Source organism: Lichenostomus cassidix, chromosome 13, assembly GCF_008360975.1.
Source record: "Lichenostomus cassidix isolate B80296 chromosome 13, HeHo_3.0, whole genome shotgun sequence".
Taxonomy (NCBI): Eukaryota; Metazoa; Chordata; class Aves; order Passeriformes; family Meliphagidae; genus Lichenostomus; species Lichenostomus cassidix.
This window is the reverse complement of record NC_139494.1, coordinates 18,594,449-18,612,848: the sequence shown is the minus strand read 5'-3', so window position 1 is coordinate 18,612,848 and position 18,400 is coordinate 18,594,449. Positions and strand designations below refer to the sequence as shown.

General features: G+C 40.2%; 1 protein-coding gene across 5 annotated transcripts in view; it reads right to left on the bottom strand.

Moving 5' to 3' along the window:
* Positions 1-18,400, bottom strand: part of KDM3B (lysine demethylase 3B) — a 52,849-nt gene that overhangs the window by 9,538 nt on the left and 24,911 nt on the right. For 4 of the 5 annotated variants that reach the window (XM_085074137.1, XM_085074138.1, XM_085074135.1 and 1 more), the window contains exons 11-17: positions 18,064-18,216; positions 16,913-17,020; positions 16,358-16,485; positions 15,398-15,677; positions 14,194-14,450; positions 10,393-10,659; positions 2,545-2,716 (exon numbers count right to left, since the gene is read on the bottom strand). In XM_085074137.1, the coding sequence (XP_084930263.1) occupies positions 2,545-2,716; positions 10,393-10,659; positions 14,194-14,450; positions 15,398-15,677; positions 16,358-16,485; positions 16,913-17,020; positions 18,064-18,216 (1,365 nt within the window). The remainder of the gene's footprint in view (positions 1-2,544; positions 2,717-10,392; positions 10,660-14,193; positions 14,451-15,397; positions 15,678-16,357; positions 16,486-16,912; positions 17,021-18,063; positions 18,217-18,400) is intronic. The other variant, XR_014854983.1, reaches the window with a different exon arrangement.

Below are 18,400 nucleotides of genomic sequence, written 5' to 3'. Positions count from 1 at the left end.
GTTTAAGAGTTTTACATGAGTCCTGATTGGAAACAGAAAGTTGGCAGCACAGAAAGATGGTATTACATAAGCAACAGTGCATGTATGCTATGACAGCACTGACCATATCAATTGCAGTTTTACCTCAGATCTTACAAGAGCTGAGAAAGTCTATCTGGAAGTGGTACAAGTGGTTCAAAATTCAGCGTAACATTGAGAGAAAAACAAGGATCACTCTTCTACCAGATTTTTCACAACTCTACGTGAAGCCACCCATAGAAAATCAAAGTATACAGCAGTCTTAACACTTTAGCTCTTAACACTTTAGCATCCCCATTTCCCCAGAAAGTAACATCTTTCACTGCTCCCTACCTTACCAAGGATTGTCAGCCAAACTGATCTAGCAGAGCTCCTGACAGCATCAGAAGAGAAAGCATATCTAAGAAATCAGGACTTGGAGACCTGTGAATCACATCTGCATTACTTATCAACAGGCTACAGAAGACAGCCTGAGTTTGCAATATAAAAAAACATTTAAATTAAAAGGAATTAAGAACTGCAGATATGTAAACCAAAGTGACTGATTTAAAGACAACAAACTTTGATAAGCTACAGATTTTAGAGAGGCAAATGAACTGAAAAGCTCAAGGACTTGAATTTAAAGATGTTTCGCAGCTTCCCATATTCAAGATTTTGAACTCATCAAGGATCTTTGTTCTAAAAAAGAGGCAGCTTGGAGGGAAGCTATTCAGAAAGGACAGAGTGAAGAACTACCTGGATGAAAACATACAGATCTGACAAATTACAAGAAATTGGACAAACCTCAGAAAATATCTGATCAGCAAAGAAAAGCGGGTGTAAGAAGGATGGAAACAAAATGTCAGACCTTTCAAAAGTCCACTTTGAACATGAAAGTATTAAAAGAAACAGCACAAGATTAAAATTAAAGTATCATATAGAATAATTTCAATAACACCTCCAAAGTCAGTGGCTGTTCTCTTTATAACTTGAAGTGACAGTGGGAGCCAGCCACGTATTTCAAAAATTTAGAATTCATGTAACGCAGAGAAGTCAAGACACATTAGGTAATTCGCCAACAGTTTTTGTAAGAATTAGCATGTGGAATCTGTGGACTAGTAGCAAATAATACTCCTCTACATTAGGGATTGAACATGGCTGAAAAAACTCTAAATAAAATGTATTTAAAAGAAACTATCACGACTGATAAAGTTTTCCAACCTAGATCACTAATATTTCTCACATAAAGTGTGGTAAAGGCACTGTCTAAAAGAAAAGCAGAGGCTGATTTTGCTGGAAGAAGCGTATCTGTCTGGAGACAAACTACAAATAATATTTCTCGAAGATAACTTGACCCATACAAATTCACTATTTTCATGAATGACCCTAGCACAAAGTGAAGGGTTAGTGAACTTTCCCAATTACTGTCAATACAGAAAGACCACACTATTATATCCTTCTAGGCCAGTTATTTCTGATTAATAACAAAAACAGTACAAAATATAATACTCTGTACTAACCATATAAAAAATAAATCAAAAGCTGGCAGTTCTTTGATTGGAAAATAACTAGGAAGGGAATATTCTTGGTCTGCAAATCTATCATTTAACTGACTGCTGAATGAACACTCCATTAATCCAAGTAATCCAAGAGTTCACTGTTTCTGCAATATACACATAGCAATAAATACGGAAAACATTTTATACACAACTCTAAATTCAGCAACATGGCAATGAACCATTACACCTCTAACATCTGTATCTATAAAACCACTCAGATCAAGGTATATACAATCTAAAATGGAGCACCCTGTTTTTCAGAAGCTCTTTAACCTGACAAGTTATGTCTCCAGAAATTTTAGCTGGTGAGTTTCCCCATCCACTCTTGACAGAAGGTTTTCTCAAAGAACTCAAACATTAAATAATGTGTTAACATGTGAGGCATGCACATAGCCTATTGCTATGCATATAGACTATATTGCTATTCATAATACATATAAATTTGTATTTGTACTCACAGATGCTCTACTACAAAAATAATTTGCAATGTCAAGTTTACTTGACTGATGTATTCCACCAAGTCCAAGTTTTATCATCAAAAGTCTCTGGCTTAGCTCTGCAGGTTCCCTTTCGTTTTACAATAAAAATAGAGGTTGAAAGGAGAGCAGGGGTAGACACATTACTTACTGTATTAATAATGGTAACTGATGATTAATTTCACTGGGAAAAGTTTGAAAACAACAACAACGAAAAAAAAAGGAATTTCCCATGAAATGGATTATTTTATGACACATGAAAGCACCACACACTAACACATTGCAGTACAGACAAGACAGTTCTCTTGGGCAGAGAGAACTGCCCTAATCTTCACCAACAAAGCATTTTCTAGGGTGTGCTACATGTAAGGAACAATGGCTTCTTTGGATGAGACTGATAGGTATTTGGACTTTTTCTTAATTTATTTTTTAGGAAAATAGGTGGAAAATGAAGAGTTGAAGATAGCAAACAGACTGCTCAGTTAAACTAGTCAGCCATAAATATTACTTACTAGATATTATCTCAAAGCCATCCCAGAAGTCACGCACTTTCACGTCTGAAATTATGGCACAGTTCCTGCAGTTCACCAAATCTACATCTTGATCTCCAAATTCCAGGCTGAAAGCTTCTGGTTTCCAAAGCTCTGACTTCAACTTCTTATGGACACCAGATACCAGCACGGGCTGAGAATACAAAGATGAATGCTTACTCCACCATAACCAAATTTCTTACACAAGCAGCCAAACTTTCTTAAGAGCTGAGACTCCTGGCTATCACCATACAAAAGACACCACAAATCTATTTTCATCCATGTCTGGGTTTTGAGCATCAAGTAAATAAACAGAGTCAAAGCAAACTTTAGTTCCACGCCATGTGCAGTTGCCTTAGAAGTGGCGTTGGATTAGACTTGCCAAGGCAAGTGCATTAGGTGTCCATGGCAAGGTGCTGGCAGCAGGTGTAGGCTCTGTGAGAGCAGGCTAGGAGCTGCCCCATGCTGGGCACAGATGGCTCAACAGACCCATCACTGGACAAAGTTGAGCCCATAACTGATGCTGGTGGCATCTCCTTGATAATGAGGAAGGGTAAAAAAAGTTCTCCATAGCTGCTATGTGGAGAGAGGGGGAGAGCGGGAGAGAGTGCACACACGACACATGGATGGCAGGCAGGAGGATGGGAGAGAAACAGCTCTGCATACACCAAGGTCAGTGAAGGAGGAGGTGCTTGCAGCCTATTGAAGGGCATGGTGAGGGCAGGCTGTCCCGCGGCAGCCTGTGGAGGATCATGGTGAAGCACAGATCCACCTGCAGTCGACAGAGGATCCTGCACTGCAGCAGAGGGATATTCCCTGGAGGAAGCTGCAGTCCATGGAGAGCCCACGCTGGAGTAGGCTCTGGCAGAAGCTGTGGGGAGAATCCCATGCATAAGGAAACTTTCTGGCAAAAACTGCCCACTGGGGACCCACACTGGAACAGCCCATGGAGAGGACTCATGTTGGAGCCGCTTGTGAAGGATAGTACCCTGTGAAAGAACTCCACTCTGAAGCAGGGGGAAAATGTGAGGAGGAAAGAGCAGCAGACACAGCCCCCATCATCCCCCTGTGTCACTCCACGAGTTGTGGGGTTGAAGAGGTAGAAGAGTCAAAGATGAGAGAGAGTAAAGCTGAGCCTTTAGGAAAAAGGTGAAGTGGGGGGGGAGAGAGGTAAGGTTTTTACTGATTTGTCTTTGTTCTCTACCATCCTACTCTACTTTTAATTGGCAATAAATTAAATTCTTTTAAATTAAACCTGTTTTGCCCATGACAGCAATCACTAAGGGATCCCCCTGTCTTTATCTTGATCCACAAACCTCTTCACCTTATCCTCCTCCCCGGTTCTGCTGAGAAGGGGCAGTGAGAAAGCAGCTGGGGAGATGGGTCTGGCAAGCCAGACAGGGTCAATCCACCTGTGGCAGTACAGCAGGTGTAGAATCCCATCACTTGTCCTTTTTTTAAAGCACAAATGCAACTACCACTAGAAATAGCATTTGTAGTAAAGCCTTCTGATGTGATAGTTTCATATTTTGGTATGAATTGTTTCCTTGATGTTTATGTATAATCACAGATCAACGTTAATTCTGTACGACAAAACCAAGTAGTGGAAAAGAGGCTGTTCACTTGCAAAAATGGGGCTTTAAGATGTTTAGGCTAACGATGTACATATATTCCACACATATTTCAGTGGCCTCTCCCCATAAACACTCAAAGCATTTGCAAAACTAACAATATTTGGAAAAGGTATATCAGACAATCCTCCAACATTGCCAAAACCTTTTCAGTTCCTCTCACCCCACCATCTCTAAAGAGTTACCAGACAAGAGAGAAAATGAAAAGAGGGTATGAAGTGAACTTGCACACAGACTATTCCCACCTGAAGGGCTCTAGCTTTAGTAACTGCTACCCATGTTCAAATGACAGTTCCTATGTCTATGCAAGTTTGAATTAATTCCAAGCTGTGCCCTATACATTAACTGATCTGATGGTGGGCATCTTGGTTTATTCACATGAAGAGCTCAGCACAACCCTGAGAAGCACAGATGTCCCTAGATGTAGTATCAGTGCATTAGGCAAAGAGACGTAGAGCTTTATGCCAGCAACTCTAAAGTTATGCTGCTTAAAAACACTCCAGTAACTAACTGATGCTTCCTTTGTATTGTCCAATGGCCTCTCAAAGGACTAGTCTTGATTTTGGTCCCTAAGTGAGGACAGCTATTGATTCAGAAATGAATGGAACAAAAACCCAACTCTAGGGATAAGAGAAATAGCTTTGGTCTTCAAATATAATACAACATAGCCATAAGTTCTAGAAGGCAGCTATGAAACCACAACTTCAGAAGAGTGAGACTTAAAAAACTAAAAAGGGGTTGTTACTTTACTTCTGTCAATTTCAGGGGAACAAAAAAAACCAAAAAGCCCCACAGAAACATTCAGGTTGGAAGTTACTACCTTCACACCAAAAGAAGCGTTTCATTGTGTTGAGGTGAACTTCCCGCATCCACTCCCAGCGTCCTGTCAGTGGCCATTGCCAAGAACAGCCTGGCTCCCTCTTCTTAAGATTTCCTGCCCACACACAACAGCCTCCTCTTCATGTAAGTGATACTCCAGTCCCTTCATCATCTTTGTGACCCTTTGCTGGGATTCCTCTAGTATGTCCATGTCTCTTTTGTACTGGGGAGCCCAGAACTGGACGCTGTACTCCAGGTGAGACTTCTGCCAGGGAGTACGGGGAGTAAAGGGGAACCATCACTTAATTTGACCTGCTGACCGCTCTCTTTGTCGTGAGGATACATTCTTGGCTTATGGCCACTCCCTTGCCCACAGGGACCCCAAGATCCTTCTAGGCAAAGCTACTTTCCAAACGGTTGCTTCTCAGCAACTGCTGCAGGATGTTGTTATTCCTGAGGTGCAGGACATTACATTTTCCCTTGCTGAACATCACCACATTCTTCTCAGTCCAATTCTCCAGCCTGTTCAGACCCTCTGAATAGCAGCACAACCATCTGCTGTATCAGTCATTCCTCCCAGTTTTGTACTGTCTGTAAACTTGCTGAGGGTCTGTGAACCCTATCCCATCTACATCACCTATGACATAATAAATACTACTCACCCCAAAACTGCCCCCCTATGATATACCACTAATGACAATGCTCTTGCACATGCCCTTTCAGTCAGTTTTAAGTCCATCACACAGCTCACTTACCAAGTCTGTACTTCAGTTTGTCTGAGGACATTATGACAGGGTAAAAATCCTTATTAAAGTTAAGATTTAAAAAAAAAAATCCAGTACTTTCCCTTTATCTACCAAGCCAGTCATCTCATTGCAGAAGGCTACAAGGCAGGTTAAGCATGATTCAACCAGCATTCCTGAGCTTCTCTTCTCTTCAGGACCATATATCCCCATGGGATTCCTCCAAGCAAGTATCGGAAAAGGTGGAAGTCTGCTGTCCCAAAGCCCAGGTTTGTGCTAGCGCTTTTCTGCTTTGCTCCCTCCTCAAAATCTTGATCCAAATGCCACCATCTAATAGTTACCGCAGCCAAAGATGCCCCTTTGGCATCAATAAACAGTTCTTCCTTGTGCGGAAGCATGTAGTCCAGTAGAAGCACCCTTCCCTAGCTGTTTCCTTGATCAGCTGTCTCAGGACATCGACATCAATGCACTTCAGAACTGCTTGTGACCTGTTGTGTTGTTCCTCCAGCAGGTATCAGGGTGGTTGCATGAGGCCCAGGAAATGTGAACATGGGGCTGCCTCCAGTTTTCTGAAGATGGCCTTAGCAGTTTTTTATGGTGAGTTGGTCTGTAGTAGATACTTGCACCAATGTTGTCCATGTTAATCTGCTCACTAATCCTGCTCACTAATAAGATCTTAAATGGCTCATCATTGGATCCTACATAGTTTCATGCATTCTAGCTTCTTCCTCACATATACCGCAATGATCCCTTCTCACCTTCCTGGCCTGTCATTCCTGTGTTGTCCTTCCTGAACAGCTTCTACCTATTCCTTCCCATACTACACCTGCATGAGCTATCCCACCACCTTGTCATACCAATGAGACCACAGCTGTGCAACTGCACACTAATTCCTCCTGTTCGTTCAATGTGCTGTATGCATTAGTGTAGAGGTACTTCAGAAAGATACCTAGTCATGTTGATTTCCCAGAAACAGTATGAGAACTTTCTTCACAATGCTGTGACACACACAGATCCTTACTTATATGCATATGCTTTTATCCTTGGTTTCTTGAACATGAGATTTCTCCTGTTCACATCACCTCACACTGTTTGCCAAACCAATCAACTAATTCCTTCCTTGATCATACCTTCCCTCCCTTGCTCCTGCTTATAGCTCTCCTAACAAGGTTGGCCAGCCTGTTGGCAAAGATTTTTTTTTTTTTTTTTTGCTTAGATGGATCCTATCTCTTCCAAGCAATCCTCAAAGAGGTTCCCACTATCATAAAACCCTCTTGGTTAAAACCAGCTGTGCAAACAATGGTTGACATGCATGATCTGTGATCTGTCCACCCCTCTACCCCTCACTGGCAGGATTAAGAAAATCACCAGGGCTCCATGGCCTTGATTAATACACCCAGAGCCATACAGTTGCTCTTAATACTGTCCTGATCTCCCCAGTAGTACTGTGTGTGCCAATATGGAAAAGCAGCGGAAGGCACATATTTAAGGGAGTGATAAGCTTTGGTAGTCTTTCCACCACATCCCAAATGTGAGGCCCTGACAAGCAGCAAACCTTCCTAAGACAACAGAGCAAATATATTAAGCCTATAAAAAAGTTTAAGCATATTCTACAAAAACCACTATGGATCACGTATGAGAAATAAAATAATAGTACCTTTCACAGGATGTGTGGAAAGCATAGACTTTAAGCTGATGGATAAACCAGTTGTCTTCAGTATAGGAAAACGACAGATTTTGATTGCTGCTGTATTCATCTGACCACTTGTAAATAGCAATTAAAAGAAAGCCCAAAACAGCCAAACTACTTAACTTAGTAGAACCCTTCCGGCTATTAAGCAGCAAATTTGCCATGGAAAAAAGAAAATACTCTCTTTTTTGAAGAACACAGCTAGGGCTCCAAGTTAAAAGGACAGTGGACTTGCCTGGTAGACACTTCCTGCCAAATCTGCTCTCAAACTACAGGGAGAGAACAACAAAAACAAACAAAAAAACTCCAGTACCATCCCAAATTTTACATGTGTCAGAAAAGAGAAATCCTAGCACAACAATTCAGAAAATAACAGGTTGCTATAGGATGAGAATCCTGACAGTATCCCTGGTTGAGCAACAACCATTTTCAGGAGAGCAAAATGCTCTTGAAAAACAGCTTCAGCAAGAATTAATCTTATGGCCTCTCAGTGAATTCTGGGATAAGATAGAGTTTAACTTATTTCTGACAATTTCTAAGACAAAGGACACAGAAAATGTTGCTCTTTTTGAGCACACTGAAGGACTGACATTTATCATCTAAGCAATTAAGGGAAAAGAATTTTCTCTTTTAACAATCTGGGATGCCACCGTAGCCAAGATCTTCATATGGCACAGATCTAGTGTCCAGCGTGCAATTATAGTGCTGGGGAGGGCAGCTACGGGTTTTTTTCCAAATAACCTTTTCCAGACCACAAAACAGGTTTGGGGTATGGTGATAGAATTAATGTTCTTTCACTTCACTTTTAAAGGTGCAGGTGGGATGCACAGGAGGATGTAGGCCAAGGAAGAACTGTGATGGAGCAGGGTTTCTTGGGAGAGTCTCTGCTTGAAGAAACTGTGTTTAAAATAACCTTGTTGAGACAGTAATGCTTGCCTGGGTCACATGCTCTCTCTTATGCAGGAACAAGGGAGGTTGTTAGATTCCTTTCCACATTTCAACAGCAAACACAAATGAGTGAAACGGCACCTCGAGGATCGCTGAGTGAGCAAAAGATTTGCCCAGTCTGTTCCTATTCAAGGGGTCCTCAGAATGATAAAATGATCCAAAAAGCACCAACACCACACCTTGGGGGAAAGACTTAAATAGCAGGTCACAAAGAGTACACAAGCACAGCAGTTGTGGCCAGAGCCTCAGGCTGTGCACTAGCTTAGACGGTGATGCACACTGCAAGCTACACATCGGACACAAGATCCGTAAGCACATCTCTAGACTCCATACAGAGTCTCTCAAGACTCGCTAACAGTCAAGAACCCCACATATACAAGCAATATCTTGCACATGGTGATTAACCAGTCTCACTGGCAGAGAAACTGACAAGCACAGTTTTTGTAGGCATTCCCAAAATACTTGGACCCCCTAAGACAGACAGTAGTATTTTCTGACACAAGGTGTTGAGAAAATTATCAGAGTATACTAACCAGAAACTAAGGAGCTCTGCAAAGAAAGGCAGGTGATGGACACCACTGCACTGCAACAGAATGATCTGAAATCCCTCATAAATCAGAAAAATGCAACAGGATGAAAAATAAAATAAGAATAAAAGGAGACTCCTATGCACCCCAAAAAAGTCAGCACAGGAAGATAAGCCTAATTAGAGGGAAGCTGGCAATGAAGTTTCTAGTTAGACAAGCGAATGTGTGCTGCACAGTCCTTTCTCCACCTGTTAGGAGCTGGCCAGAGGAATCATGAACAGCAATGAGGCTGGTGGCACAACAGTCACCTTTGAAGTTCTCATGGCTATGTGTGAGTTACGCTTATGCCCAGGGAACCCAGAAAATGTGCAGACCCATGGGACAGGCTACACTTAAACAAAAGTACTCTACTTCTGTCAGAAACAGACTTTGAGTGCCAAAAGAGGTACATGCAGCCTGTTCCTCCACCACACCTCAGTGTCTTGTGAACAAGCACAAATAAAGATGGAATGTGACTGCCAAGCTCATTAGCATGGTAACAACAGAATAGCTGACAACAAGGACTTCTCCAGAAAAGATAATAAGGGACCTAATGGTCTAATACCAGCGGTCTCCATTCTGAGTAGTTAGTGAAGGTAACTGTATCAGAGGCAGCTGCAGAACCAAATGACAAGAATATAGTTTGAACAGTGATAGATACCATCCTCTGTTAGAGCTATGGGTGCACTTCCTTTGCAGCAGCAATTACTCACCCATTTTTTAAGATTCAACTTGTCTGAGCAGGCTCATCTTACTGATTCTACGGAGAAGTCTAAGCTGCAGCACTACAGACCAAAATCTGAAAAACTGGCTATGCTGGCAGCAGTTCTAAGGTACAGTCTGTTGTGTGAAGGCCTAGCCATTTGATGGCACCTCAGACAATCCATGAGAGTGCTGCATGCTTGAGTTGCTGAGTCCAGAACAATATTTGCGTTCCCACTAGCTATAGGGCTCAGAGTAAGATACTGTTATCAAGTACACCCAAAATTCAGTAAACTATTGCATGCAGCACTTTTGTTCTTACACGTGCTGCAGCTGGAAGGAATGAAGCTTTCCCTGAAGCTATAAAGCATCAAGTGTGGGGTAAATGCTATGGTGCACACAGGAAATCAGAGTGGATTGACTACTGGGCTGTAGTAGAGCGGAGCAGGTTGAGCACAAAGCACTACAACTAAAAAGGCTGTCACAGCAAACACTCTCATGATGGTAAGCTGAGCAAAACTCAGTTCTATGTAAGAGCACATGGGATCAAGTCTGTGTAGCATAGAGTGAACAGGGCTGCTGTGTCCCCTGTCTACAAGTTGAAATATTCACTCACCATATTCATTCAGGAGCAACTGGCCAAAGTTTGAACAGACTGTTTTTATCAAGGTACAAACTGCAATTTCAGAACAATTTTAAGCAGCAAGGGATGGATACTTCTCATCACCCACCTGGCCTTGTTTCCAGCATTCCCTGAAGATCTTCCAGTTGTTTTTGTTGCTGGGATCATGAAGGCAAAGAAGTCTACCATCACAGAGCCAAGAATGGGAAGTGTGTGGATCCAGCACATTTAATCCCATTACCATTTCCTTCACCTCTCTCTGTGTGTCAGCTAAACTACTAGATCGTTTTGCAGCATCAGACGTCTTCTTATTTTCCACCACAGAAGCAATGATATGGTCCAAGAAGTTTGGCAGGCTGGCTTTACCTTTGGCCCCCTAGAAGATGTGAATCCAGAGGTAAATTTAGTCTAGCAACAGTATAACGTATCTATTTTCCTTCAGATTTTAGATACAGACCCTGTGCTACCAGAAAAACATGCATCAGAAACAAACTGGCTCAGAGACAGACATGTATCCAAGTAAGAACAGAAATGGCACTGTTTTACAATGGTAAAAGTTAAAATAACCAACTACAGGCTATCTAGAAAAATATTACACAAACAGACATTAAATAGAAAACTTTAATTATATAAAATCACCTACTTTAATAGCTAAAATAGTTCATATTTTTCCTAACTTCATTAATATCTCGACTATTTCCACATATTCCTCATCTCATTACTAAGAAGCAAATTCAACCTTGGGACATGTAAGCTGATGGATATGTGAACACTAAGTAAACACTGAAAGAAGAGAAAGTGTTTCCTGTATGTCAATGGAACCATCAGTAGACAGACTCTCTTGTTCTGATTGCCATGCTCCTCAAGGGACATTTAAATTCATAAGAGGTTAGTAATGCAATCTTAAATTTTGTTTTAGTTTTAAAAAAACAGCACCTGCCTATAGGCCTTGTTTACAGCAAAATACTTAAGACATTAAATATATTTCACATATGCAACAGAAGATAAACACTAACTGGATCTTTATTCACACATTTGTGGGAGGGGGCAGGGGTATGGTAGATGTCTGGTAGCAAAAATCTTCTCATTCAAGTGGGAAAAAAAAAGCAACCCAAAAAAACCAATCAACACCATTACCTCCCAAAAACTGCCATTTTCTTAAAAACAAAAGTTGAATAGATAAAAAATTTACCATAGAGCTAGCAATCTAAAACATAACACTATTTATTACTGAATATATTAATTTAGTAAAAAATATTAATGGAATTGCAGAAGACTCTAGATTTCTAGATGCAAAAGAAGATCTAGAAATCATTTGGTGTAAACTTTCACAAAATCATTTGGTGTTGAAATTAGGTTTCATTCCCCTGGGTTGGGTCATGTCAAACTTTAACTTTACAGGGAAGGACATTAATTTACTTCTCAGGGCAGCCTATTCCACTGTTTGAATGTAAAGGGAGAATTTTTTCTTATATCCAGATAGAATTTCTCCTGAAGTAACTTCTATTGCCCCTTGCCCTGTTAACCACACACGCTTATGAAAAGACTACCTCCATATCTTCTACGATCACCTTTTATATATGGTAAGATTGATTAGATTCCCAGAGCATTCTCTTCTCTAGGATGAGGAGCACCAGGTTCTTCAACCTTTCCAAATGTGTCAAGCTCTCCAATGCTTTAATCATTCTTTACGGTCCTTCACTGGACCCCATGCAATTTTTCAATGTCATTCTTTGACTGGAGAGATCCAAAATGGAAACAGTAGGTGTGGCCCAACAGAGGCTGAGCAAAGTAACCACATTCCTTGATGTGCTCCAGCTATATGCCTCCTGATGCGGCCCAGGACTTTTTGCTTTCGCAGCTGCAGGTGTGCAGTGCTGACCTAGGTGCACTTTGTTGTCCTCCAGGACCCTGGGCTCCTTTCAGAAGAGCTGCCCCAATGCTAGTCTGATCCCACCCTCTACTGCTGCCTGCAACTGTATTCATTTTCTATAGCCCATCTTATGCAAATAAGACTAGATCGTAACATTATCCACTTCGGATGGTCTTAAAAATGTACCATTACTCTGACTTTCTAGAGGCAGTGAGATAGATAATATGCTCTTTAACTATTAAAGAAAACGCTTTTTATTCTTCAGAACAGACTGTCCATGCTCCAAAATGATCAAGATGATTCTCTTCATGAGCAGCTGTCTTGCTTCTCTTAATTTGAGCAACACAACTGTTGCCTCTCAGGTATGTTTTGTTCATTCTATATGAAGCAGCCAGAAATTCAAACGAGGCGCTGGACCAGAGTTCCCCACAAGCTCTTTCAAACCTAAATTACTCAGTGAAGATCAGAAGTTAGGAAAGTGAAAAAACGCACCACACAATAGATCTGATTAGATGTGGTGAGAGAATGCATAGAATTGCTGGGACAGGGATACAAGTTGAGACAGGCTATCTTGCTCTGTTTAGTGACCACAATTTCTTCACCTGTACTCAGTGATGAGAGGGGATGGGGGGCAGAAGTATTCTTGGATTTGCTTTCCTATAGCAGCACCATATTTTCACATATACCAAAATGTATACCGATTTTTTCTCTACCAAAACTAAACGCAAACTATTACCAAGGCGCCAGCCAGCCTGCCGGCCTAGCACAAAGTTAAAAAAAAAATTTACTATGAGACAAGCCATTTCATCTTCCTCCTCACTCTATCTGCCTAAGTTTTTGGAGAAAGTATCCACCAAAAAGAGCTAAGCATTGATAAACTCCACAGAATCTATCCTTCTTCTTAAATTAACTGTGTCTAATATCTTCAAATGGCATTAATTTATTCAGGTTTTTTTCAAAGTTATTTCTTCCAAAATTGATTAAAGAGAAAGCATTCTTATTCCAGAATAAGCATTCAGAAATAGCAACTACACCTTAAACTCACAGAATCACAAAACCATAACAAAAATATGCTGAGCTGGAAGGGACCCATCAGGATCACCTAGTCCAACTCCTGGCCCTGCACAGGACACACCAAGAATTCAACCACGTGCCTGAGCACATTGTCCAAACACAGTTTAGCAGCTATATGCTGGACATTTTGTCTCTCACAGTATCCTTCTGGACATTACCAAAAATTTACTTCCAGAAAGATTACATCTACAGGCTTTCCTAGATGAACTAGGTGGGTAACCCTGTCGTAGAAGGAAATCAGGTTCAACAAGTAGGACTTCCCCCTCGTGAAGTCATGTTGGCTGTGACTGATGACTGCGATGTCCTCCAGGTGTTTTCCAATACTTCCCAGAATAATCTTTTCCATGATTTTATTGGGCACTGAAGTGAGACTGACAGGCCTGTAGTTTCCAGGGTCCTGCTCTTTGCCCTTTTTGAAAATCAGGGCAACGTTTGCCAGCTTCCAGTCAGATCTGATCTCCAGATTCCCAAGACCACTCAAAAATCATTGAGAGAGGCTTTGTGATGACATCAGCAGCTCTCTGAAGATTCTTGGATGAATCCCATCAGGCCCCGTAGATTTGTAGGGATCCAGTTGGAGCAGCAGATCACACCCTATTCTAGCTCATCACACATATTCTAGCTCAAAAGCCTTTCAAGCATATGGAAGTTCGTTTCAGGAACTGGTTTACTCTTAAGTTTTTGTCTTTTTCTCTGTGGTTTTACAGGGATGCTAGTTAACTAAACTGTTTATAGGCTGTATTTACCTCATTTTCTTAGTCTCTTGAAAATAATAGCCTCTCCTCAGCAGTAGTAAATGGAAACTAAAAATTAGCATGAAAATTCTCTACAACTTTGTGGGGTGGTGAGTTTCGGTGAGGTATTACTTTTGTTTCAACGTTCGAGAGTAAAGTACTATAAAGACATTTAGATGAAAATTCTTCCCTAGAACAGGTATCACTGAAGAAATACAAAATTATTTACCGTAGAAGCTGCAGAAAAGACTGGAGGAAAGGGGATTCCTGTGTCTGATGGGACCTGAGGAAGCTTTCCCGGCCCTGTGTGTAGCAGATCTCTGAGGCTGGAGCCTTCAGCTTTGTTGCTAGATGTCACTGGGCCCAACAAGAGGCTATTAAAGAGCTTTGGGGTTAGCGGGGAAACTTTTGTACTGGAGTTGAAGGAATCCAACCCAAAGGGTGAATGGGATTCTTTATTAAGCACTGATCTCAGTGATCCTGATTCTGCAAGATAAATACAAATGTTACAGGGAGGGGAGAGGGAAAAAAAAAACCAAGAGGCAAGGTAAAAATGATCACAAAGTTTTCTGAAATTATTTGCTCTTGCATTAAATAGGATATTAACTGAATCTCTTAATAAAGGTACATTATCACTCTAACAGTGAATGAGGCACCTCAATGAGAATCAAAGACATCAGATACTTCACACAGATTTTACGCTTCATATGCTGTTAAGGTTTCGAACAGCACAGAACATCTGATCCAAAAAGGTCTTTAACACACAAACACACAATTTTTTAATAGAGTCAATTAAAAAAACATTTTCCTGACTTTCTGAATTAATGTTTTGATATTAAATATTTCAAATTTTAATGGTAGTCAAAATATTACAGTGACTAAGCCCTGCAAAACTACTGAATGATTCACCAACATTTAACATCAACATGTAAAGCAGGCCCTTCTAGACACATGGGACAAGAATTCATCTACCTCTGACATCTAGGAAGTGTATTCACTCAAACTACTGAGCATTAAAGATGCTCTAAGCATTCACCTAACCCTGGACTCCACTTGCAGCTCCTTGGAAATGCACTCTTCACACAGCACACAAAAGAGCTGTGTTTACTTCGAAAGTTATAAAGTGAAAGAGCTGCATCTGAAATTAATTACTATTTTACATCAGGATATCAGCTTCTGAGAAAATAAATACACAAATTGTGAGAGAAATAAACTGTGAGTGACAAGACAGTACTGTCCTGAGCTGTATAATCTTTCCAGCTTTGCATTTTTCTAAGCCTGTAGAACAAAACTGATTCTAAGAGGCAAAGGAAGAAAAATTACCTTGTGCTTTTCTATTTAGGGCTAGACACTGTCACAAAGTATAGCAATCAAACAGTATGTTATCATTTACCTATTAATTCCAACCCCAGAGGGGCATTTCTTCTGCTCACCTTTTGTTTCCTCTTTTGCTTTTTGCGTTGCTAAATCTGCAAGCCAGTGTAAAGCTGACGATGGAGCTGTTTCTGGACAAAGCGGTCTGTTAGTCTTTACTTCACTAGTGTTATTGGTTGGCAATGTCTCTGTTTTTGCAGATTCTTCTATCCTACTATCAGTTGCTTCAGATTTTGGTACAGTGTCCATTTCTACTTGCCCCACACCTGCTGTTCCTGCTCCAGTGGAAAAAGTGTTCTCATTTCCAGGGACTGATACACTAGGATTTATAGTCGGAAGCTAAAAAAAAAAAAAGAAAAAAGAAAAAAACAACTGCTATATGTTGAATAAAGGGAAGAGTTCAACTTGGAAGACATTTTCGTTACCCAATGCATTTGGTTTTGTCTGTTTTTCTTTTTCCACTATAAGTGCACAGTAAAGTTCATTTATGCTTAGGTAGCAGCAGAGTACAGGAGCTTCTTATCTGTGTGTATTCACCTTTGCACTATGGTGTGAATTCTTACCATGTCATATTTTCGTAATCTTTTAACATAACCCCAGTCTTTTTTATTTCTTTACTTTTCTTTCTTTGTGGGTTTGGTTTTTTTTTTGTTACAGGAGGATTTTTTCTATCAACAGTAACAGAACTGCTCTAGATTCCTTCAGGAACGTCAACAAAATAAAAGTACATGTAGCAAGCTACCCAGTGGTTTGTTTTAAAACACAGCATCAATATGAATGACTTCCTGCCCAATTTCTACACAGGACTATTAGCCCCAATACCCACTTGGTAGATAACATGCAGTTCATGTCCCCAAAAAATGCCTCAGAAGACTTTTGCTACGATAAAACACTCAAGAGTATATATGGAGAAAATACAATTTCTGTTTCACAATAGATTAGCCTAAAGGATCTAACATCTTAATAGATCTTAAAAATGTAAATGTCAAACAAGGTAATTTCAGCTTCAAATTACATACCTGTGATATTCCATTAGTAACAGCTGGTCTCAATACTGATTTGTTCTGTCGGTTAATACATGGACAATTGGCTTTAATACCCCATTTGCCTCGTGCTGCATGAACCATGTCTCCAATATTGTAAAGTGCTGTAAATAAAGTTGTCTTTAACATCACATACAAAGAAATCTATAAAAAAGGCCTTAACTATATTGTCAAAGCAGTGGATTTTTTTAGTATTACTGCAAAATATCTTTAAGATCACATGCTTTATAACAAGACATTGTCTCTGAACAGTGGAGTGAACAGTGCTAATACTAGCTTCACAATGTCACGGAGAGGCTGTCAAACCTGGCAAATGCTACAGGTTATCATCTGGACCATTAACTTTCTCTCCTCCTCAATAAAGAAGAAAAAAAACCAAAAAACAACGGCCCTCCAAAACATCTTTCTTTTTAGTTAAACAAATTTACTGTTACAATTTTAAAACAGCTGAGCACAACAAGTCCCAGCTAATATCAGAAGGATGTGATTCAAATCCACTTGCTGTTTCTCCTTTCATATTTCAAACATTACCTGTACCAGGGATGATCTGTGTTGGCATGAGATTCTCCGGTTCATGAGACTGACCCTTTGCACACTTCAGCCATGAGAAAACTTCCTCATCACCAATCTCCTCTGTCTCTGGAATAAAGAAAAAATATAAATTTTGTACTATAATTTTACAATACAGAATATTTCTGCATTAATATTGTTTCTTTAGATTCTTTACAGTGCAGGAAACTAACCCGGTGATCTCAGAAATAAACTATAAATATAGACTGTTAGAACTGGATACACAGTAACTTCTGCCTCTTCAGATTATGCAGCTACCACAGTAATTTTCGCTCAGTCTAGTAGCTTATTTTCAATCACCTAAAAATCTTGGCTTCTGACCTCAATTTTTTAGATATGATACTCTTGTTCTCATTATGCTTTTCTAAGTTATCATAATGAATAGACAGCAGTATTCACACATTAACATCCAGTATTTTATACATCTGCTCCATTTAATAATGTAACTGTCACTACTTTACTCTTATTGAGATTGCCATTTGTTAGCATCCATGGTCTCAATACAGTAAAGTGCACAGAAGTGGTCTCAAAGTGGTCTCAATAGAGTAAAGTACACAAAAAAACCCAACCAGGTATCTGCTTTCTCATACCTCTATTTCTTAAAATTGAACTTACTGAACTTTTTCCTGAATTACAAGTCCTGGTGTGTCATGGAATTAAAAAAAAAAAAAAAAAAAAAAAAACCAAAAAAACCACAAACCAAAAACCAAGTAAACTTTCCAATCTAGCTCCTCGTTAAAGACGCCAGTTCTCTGCAATGTCTGCTTACTAGTTGCCCTTGTGACAGTTCTGAACTGTTAAGATATGACTTAATTTTTCCTTTATACTTTCTGAGGAAAAAACAGAACTATACAGTTGACTGTCTCAGTAGACAGCCCATGCCTGCTGATGCTGTAATTTTAATAATCACATCCTAAGCAAACAGCTAAAACATGGGTACATAAGAATAATGAAGAATGGAACAGCAGCATGTAAGACAAGTTCCAAACATGCAGCCTTCCGAGCTGATACTCGGTAACTCTCGCACAAAAACTTCTGCAGCTTTCCAGGAACTATTCCCTGACTATAGTCAGTTCAAAGATTACAGCGTGGGAAAAATGCCCACTACTCACCACTACGTGGACGGTTCTTCCTCAGCCGGTAACAGTCCAGACATACCCCAAAACCACACTTCCGACAAACCCAATGAATATTGAAGAGTGTTGTCTCGCATACATCGCACATCTCTCTCACACCACGTACTGCTCGCTTCCAGGCCACCTTCTCTATAGAGAGAAGACACACTACGAATTACTGCTTTGACATTTTACATTTCTTCCACCTAATCTGAGAATATCACAGTAATAATGAAAAATTCAAAGAAACATGACTTGAAGGCAGAGTATAGAAACACATACTTTTTACATTCAGAGCCCCATTCTTTGAGTTGTTAGTCCAGCAACACTATTG